Consider the following 7,801-nt stretch of genomic DNA (forward strand, 5'->3'; position numbering starts at 1 on the left):
TGTCAGTAAGTGGCAGCAAAAGTTCATTATTTATTGATGTTGGACCCTATTTTAGTTTCTCATCTTTTTCCACTACATAATCCATCCTCATTGAAGAGAGCATGTGTGACAAAGATAAGGCTACATTGGAGTTCTGGTTACTTAAACAGAGGCTTAATGGGACTTTATGCTACTATTGCTGTATATTATAGCCTTTTTCTACCCAGGTTGCCATTCTTTCTAAATGCCTTCGTTCAGACCCAGAGTCCCAGAATTTTAGTTGGAAGAGACTTTGAGACTAGGCTTCATGAGTTTATACACTCCTCAGATTCTTGAGTCTCTTCTCTCTCTTTCCCATTTGTCTTTCTCAGCCCACACCATTCTTCAGAAATCTGTAGTAGTATGGTAACTCTTAAAATGTTTTTAATTTTTCACTTTTACATTGTATGTGAGATTGAGATTTGTACAACCTCTATGGAAATCAGTATGGAGGTTCCTCAAAAGAAGTAGCAGTTCACACACATTAGGAATAGAACCACCATATGACCCAATTATACTACTATTTGGTATTTATCTTAAAGAATTAAGGTCATTATATTATAGTGACATATGGGTACCCATGTTTATAGCAGTGCAATTCACAATAGGCAAATTATGGAGCCAGCCCCGGTTTCCATCAGTGGATGAATAGATAAAGAAAATGTGGTATATTAGCGTTTTGTTCAGCCATAAAGAAGATTGAAACTATGTCATTTGCAGGAAAATGGATAGATCTTGAGAACATTATGTTAAGCAAAATAAGCTAAGGTTCCAAAAGTCCAGGGTCTTATGTTTTCTCATATGTGGAACCTAGTGAGAAAAAAGGAAAAGAAAGTTGGGAAGGGGGATATCAGGAAAATCAAAGGGAGATAGTAACATAGAGGAAAGTGATCAGGAGGAGAGAGGAGGAGTAAGAAAGGGAAAATCCTGAGAAATTGTATTGGCCAAATCCTATTGTTATATCATGTGTGTGCCTATACAAATATGTTAACACTGAATCCCCCTATCATGCACCAATAAAAATATGGCTGTATTTTAAAAAGTAAAAATATTAAAAACAAACAAAATCTTCTTAAGTTTTAAATAAATGAATTTAATATTTTATGTTTTACTTAAAGGGAAAAAAAAGTTTATTTTTTGTATATTTTGTAAGCATCAGTAGTTCCTCCCCTGATAGAAACAAGAACCATATAGCTTACATTATGGGTCTCTGGCAGATTCAGTAGATTTTATATCCTTACCTGATTTCAAAACAAATCAGAAAAACCTCTATGACATTTGTCTCTTCAATTGTTAGCTCTTTATTTTTTAATAGTAACCGGGAGATTCTGCTGGACTGCAGCAAACAGTGTAAGGGGACTATCTTAAAAGAATTAGAAGAATTACTGCAAACAGAGAAAGGCTTGTGAGCAACAGCTATACCTGTGAATTTAAAAAAAATCCCCTTCCTTTGGAAGAAATGTTTGGCACACTTTAGTTCCTTCAGCCACAGCTTACTCTGTGAAAGAGGACTATCTTCAAAGTATGAAAGAAAGTAAAATACACAGATAATATCTGTATCCATTTTTTTGCAATTGCATTTATATGTTGGACCCTTCCCCTATCTCCTTAGAAATTTGTCATATTCACCTTTCTCTCCATATCTCCTGTTATCTATTTAAAATTCATTCATTGACCATGTATAAAAGAATCAAGTTGAATCCAAGTCCTATAAGAGCCCAAACTATAAAACTCTAAGAAGAAAACATAGGAGAAAATATAGGAGAAAAGTTCTGTGACATTGAGTTTAGTAATGATTTCTTGGTTATGGTTCTAAGAACATGGGCAGCAAATGAAAAAAATAGAGAAAATGGACTTTGTCAAAATTAAAGCTTATGTGCATCAAACAACACTTATCAAGAGAGAGCATCCCATGGAATGGAAAATAATATTTACAAATCGTGTCTGATAGGGAATTAATATCTAAAATATATGCAGAACTCCTAAAATGTGATGACAAAGCAACAAACAACCCAATGAAAAAAGATGAAGGATTTAAATAGGTATTTTAAAAGGCGAAAGATTTATACGATCTGAAGAGAAACCAGAGTAAATAGGTATTTTAAAATAGGTATTTTCCATGGCCAATAAGCACATGGAAAAGTGCTCAACATCATGAAACATTAGGAAAGTGCAAATCAGAACTACAGTGCAGTAGCAATTCACACACATTAGGATAGCTATTACCAGAAATATAGAAAATAACTAGTGTTAGCAAGGATGTGGAGAAATTAGAGCCCTTCTGCGTTGCTGGTAAAAACAGAATAGTGTAGTCACTGGGGAAAACATTGTGGCAGTTCCTCAGAAAGTTAAACATAGAAATACCATAAGATCCAGCAATTCTATTTCTAGATATTTAGCCCTTCCCCCCAAAACTGAAAGCATATAGACTTGCAATATTTGTACACCCATGTCCATAGAGCCATTATTCCCTATATCCAAAATGTGGAAACAGCTCAGATATCCATTGATGGATGACTGTGTGAGCAAAATGTAATCTATATACATATAGTGGAATATTGAATATTATTCAGATTGAAAAGGGAAGGAAATTCTGATATGTGCTACAATGTAACTGAACCTTAAGGACATTATACTAAGTGAAATAAGCCAGACAGAAATGGAAAAATATTTTGAAGTACTTACAAGCAGTACCTAGAAAAGTAAAATTCATAGAGACAGAAAGTACTACAGTGATTCTCAGATGCTGGGGAAGTTAGAATGGGGAGTTATTATTTACCTTGTACAGAGTTTCAGTTTGGTTTGAGTTTCAGTTTGGTGATGGACAGTGATGATGGTTATATAACAGTGTAAGTGTAATTAAAATCACTAATTTGTGTACACTTAAAATAATTAAAATGGCAAATTTTACATCATGTGTTTTTTTTTTACCACGATAAAAACTAATTCATTGAAAATTAGTTATATGCTGGTATTAAACAAGTGGCTGGGAATACAAATGGTGAAGTCCAAGTCCCTGCATTCATAGAGTTCATAGTCGAGTGGAGGAGGTAACACTGATTTATGTGTTGGTTGGTTTGGATTTTATGTTGCTGATTGAGTGCCATAGTAGTGATTTTGATTTTTTTTTTTTTTTTTTTTTTTTTTTTTTTTAAAGAGAGAGTGAGAGAGGGGGGAGAGAGAGAGAATTTTTTGATATTTATTTTTTAGTTATCATCGGCGGACACAACATGGTGCTGAGAATCGAACCCGGGCCGCACGCATGCCAGGCGAGCGAGCTACCACTTGAGCCACATCCCCAGCCCCCATGATTTTGATTTTTAGAGACATTGAAAGATCTTACAAATGGGAGTGCCTTGATCAGATATATGCCATATAGGGATCATTCTTAGAGCACTGTGGAAGGTGGTTTAAGATAGGAGGCAAGACTGAATATAGAAAGGCTATTTTGACAGTCCCAGTATCTGGAGACAATAAGAGCATTGAAGTTTTAGTAGAAGAATTCTACTGCCCTCTACTTCATTCCTTCACCACTTTAGTTTTCTTTCCTGCCTGATCCCAGTATATGTCATTTTTAATCCATTATGGATTTCTGGCAGATTCAGTACATTCTGTACATTCTGACATCAGCATTCTCCTCCCTAATGTAACTACTTCTACCATTTTGTATTCTTTTTACCTTCTGAATACTTAGGTCTCTGAATACTTAGGTTGCTCATCTGTAAAATAAGATGACAATAGCCTATCTCATAAGGTTGTTGTCAGAATAAATGAAACAATGCATAAATTCCTATCTTAGTGTCTTGTATGTTGTAAGAACTCAGTAAATGTTATTGTTTTATTTTATATTCAATAAAATGATCTCATCTTAGATTTTCAGCTTGATTTCACAATATTTCCCAACTCCTAGACCACCCTGGAAAAATTCTCACAGTTTTCTTCTATTAACTCTATAAATTATTCATGCTAAAGGTGCTTCTTCCTCTTTTAACATACAATCTGAGGTTATTTCTTGGGCTTTTGGGCCACATGAATAACCCATTGCATGTTAGAATTGTGTGTCACTTTGACAATTTGACATTATCTGAGGCTAAGGAATCAGTAAGATCAATTTCTTTTTATCAAAGAGCACACGTATATTTATAAACATTTCCAATCTCAGTTCTTTTGTTTGCTAGCCTTATAACCTTAATGCAGTTTATTATTATATTTTTCCTCCTCTGTAAGTTTGCTAGTTAGATGCTATTTTTCAGTGGTTGACATAGGCATTGTAGTATGTATCCATGACTTTATTGTCTACCTTCAGTTGGTATGTTTACCCTTCCTAACATTGTGAGACTCTGATTAACCAAGCTTTTAGAGGGTTTAGATTTCTATTGCTTGAAGAATCCTTATTTTTTTTAAGTATAGGTATATTAATGACAAAATTTCTCATGCTTTGCAAATATGAAATCTTTATATTTTGTCTTTATTTTTAAAAAGATTATAACTAGGCTTGAATTCTAGAATGATAATATTTCTATATTTTCTATCCCTGTGTTTTAATCTGGGAAATTTGTTCTAGTCTGAATTCTTATTCAATAATTCTTTGTTGCAGTGTATCTAATTTGCTGTTAAATAATCTATTGCTTTTTTCTGTTATAGAATTTTTGTCTGACTTCTTAATATATTTTAATGTATTTTATGTCTTTACTGAAGTTCCTTCTTTCTATTTTCATGAATGTATTAGCCACAGTAATTTTGAAGTCTTTGGGGGTTTACTTCTATGGTCTTCTTTTGCTCTGATTTTCAGTCATTTGGTCATGATTGATTTTAACATACCTTATAATTTTTTATTGGATGCTGGACATTTTGTATTAAAAGATTTGGATATTTTATCTTTCTCCAAAAAGGATTAAATTATGGCAAGCTGATGAATATAAGCAGATCACTTTAATTCTGTGAAGGATTGGTTTTATGCTTCATTAGAGCTGATTTATACCTTTTTTCCCCCCACCTCTCCCTTTCTAGAATATGGCCCTTCTTGATCTCAAGCAAAAGCTTGAGTTATATTCCAAGATCATTACCCCATGGTGGACTGTGAAATCCATTGACTTTCACTCTAGCTTTGTTTGGCTACTTAAATTCTGTTTAGCTTTTTAATTTCCTAGCTGCCTTTCTGCTGAGTTCTTGGAATTTCACTCAGTGCTCATGCAACTTAGGAATTCCCAAGTCCTTCTAGAGGAGTTTGCATATAGATTTTCAGAATCACTTCCTAGCAGTTCCTTTACCTATGATTCTGTCTCCCAATTCTCATCTGCTTTAACTTCCCTGTATTCCAAGCCTTATTTCCTCAGGCCAGTGAGATTTCTGCTTCCTGCTTATGTTTTATTCTCCCACCCTGTGAATTATCAAATTCTCTGAGGGATTATAGCCCGTCAGGTCCACCTTCCAGAGTTGATCTCCAGTGCCTTTAAGTAGCTGTTTTATGTGTAGATGAGCATCCCTAATCTAAAAATCAGAAATGCTCCAAAACTTGAAATGTTTGAACACTAACATGATGCCACTCCACACCTGACTTCACATGATGGGTTGCTGACGTGATACAAGGCACATTAAAAGTATCATATAAAATTGCCTTCAGGCTATGTGTATAAAGACCATATGAAACCTAAATGAATTTCGTATTTAAGCTTGGGTTGGTTTCATCCTCAAGACACTTCATTATATATATGAAAATATTTCAGAATTCGAAAATCTGGTCCCAAGCATTTCAGATAGGAGCTAATCAACCTGTATTTCATCCAGCCTTTGTGATTATTTTCAGTGGGAGAATTAATACAAACTATTTCATCAAGACTGTAAGTTTAAGTCTCTATAATCTATCTTGGGCGATATTTTGTAAATATAAATGTAATGATTCCCCTAAAAGTGCCTCATATTACCACTTGTAACTCTAAATCTGTTGTTTCCATGTGTCCTAGCCAGCCAATTAAGGAAAGTCATGGGGGAAATTAACAAAAGGCACAGAACAAATTGCCTCTTCCTTTTTATCTTTTTTGTGTTTATATAAAACATTTTGTTAGATTTTCTTACTGATAATTGTAGTTGAAAACAGGCCTAGAGTTAGTTTTATTTTTACATTTCCACTCTATGTCTCCTCCAGGTTCTTAAATGGCAATGTGTGCATGTGTGTGTGTGTGTTTTTTTTTTTAGGAGCGTAGAGTGGCAGCTCTCCAAGAACTTGTTCGACTCTTGAGACCTGGAGGGAAAGCACTCATTTATGTCTGGGCAATGGAACAAGAATATAATAACCAGAAGTCCAAATATCTTAAAGAAAACAGAATTAGCCAAGGAAAGAAAGAGATCAGTGATACATCTGCGCAAAGGCAGCTTGTGGAGCAAATGCCTGATGCGAACAGTCAAGACTCAGCAGCTTCTGTCCCCTCCATTCAGAAGGGAGGATGCAATTCAAGGAAAGTCACTAATTCTGAGCTGCCTATTCATACCAACAGGACTACTTTTCATTCTCAAGATGTACTGGTTCCCTGGCATCTTAAAGGAAACCTTGGTAAAGACAAAACTGTTGAGCCATTTGGTCCAATAAGATCTCATGACCCAGGTTCTGTGTTTCATCGTTATTATCATGTGTTCTCTGATGGAGAATTGGAAGCTGCCTGCCAGACTTTGAGTAATGTCAGCATTCTGCAAAGCTACTATGATCAAGGAAACTGGTGTGTGATTCTTCAAAAAATCTGAATATTTATGTGAACATATTTTATGTAGAGAATAAACTTTAAAAAAAAGGAGACTAAATTAATTGTCCTTTTAATTAAAGAGAAAACTTGTGGTGAAGTACCAAAGGAGAAATCCTGAGAGAAATTTGGAAATAGAGATTGCTTAGGAAACATTTGATCTACTACTTTGACTTCATAAATGTAGGCTTTTCCTACATCCCTACTCAGGATGGTGTTTAAAAGTAATTCAAGTAATTTGTGAAGTATTTGAGATTCTCATGTAAGAGTACAGCATTTTGAAGATGATATTTTATTATAAATTCATCAAAGAACCTGAATTATGTTGAATCTTATTGAAGTAATTATATAATATTTTAATAAAGAAACTATTCTTGGTCAATAGAAAATTATCTTAAGTTTTATCTACAGTTCTTTTTTTAAATTTGTTCTAATTATACATGATGGTAGCACGCATTTTGACACATCATACATAAAATGGAGTATAACTTCTCATTTGTCTGCTTGTACATGATGTGGAATTACACAGATGGTGTAATCATAAATGCACATAGGATAATGTCCAATTCATTCTACTAGTTTTCTTTACCCACTCCCCTTCCCTTCATTTGCCTCTGTCTAATCCAAAGTACCTCTATTCTTCCATAATATCTCCCCTTATTATGAATTAGCATCTGCATATCAGAGAAAACATTTGGCCTTTGGTTCTTTGGGATTGGCTTACTTCACTTAGTATGATACTCTCCAGTTCCATCCATTTAGCAGCAAATGCCATATTTCACTTTTCTTTAAAGCTGAGTAATATTCCATTGTATGTATACACTAAATTTTCTTTATTCATTTATCTGTTGAAGGGCACCTAGGCTGGTTCCATAGTCTGGCTATTGTAGTTGAGCTGCTGTAAACATTGATGTGGCAGCGTCTCTGTAGTATGCATAGATTTGAAGTCCTTTGAGTTTAAGCCAAGAAGTGGGATAACTGGGTCAAATGGTGGTTCCATTCCAAGTTTTCTGAGGAATTTCCATAGTTGCGCCAATTTGCAGTCCCAT

At 34.5% G+C, this 7,801-nt stretch overlaps 1 protein-coding gene across 2 annotated transcripts in view; it reads left to right on the top strand.

Moving 5' to 3' along the window:
- The window catches only part of Alkbh8 (alkB homolog 8, tRNA methyltransferase), a 52,112-nt gene extending 45,047 nt beyond the window's left edge, over positions 1-7,065 (top strand). For both annotated transcript variants that reach the window (XM_076843803.1, XM_076843804.1), the window contains one exon: positions 6,214-7,065. In XM_076843803.1, the coding sequence (XP_076699918.1) occupies positions 6,214-6,756 (543 nt within the window). In that variant the 3' untranslated portion in view covers positions 6,757-7,065. The remainder of the gene's footprint in view (positions 1-6,213) is intronic.
- The last annotated feature ends 736 nt before the right edge of the window (positions 7,066-7,801 follow it).

Source organism: Callospermophilus lateralis, chromosome 2 (assembly GCF_048772815.1).
Source record: "Callospermophilus lateralis isolate mCalLat2 chromosome 2, mCalLat2.hap1, whole genome shotgun sequence".
NCBI classification, from domain to species: Eukaryota; Metazoa; Chordata; class Mammalia; order Rodentia; family Sciuridae; genus Callospermophilus; species Callospermophilus lateralis.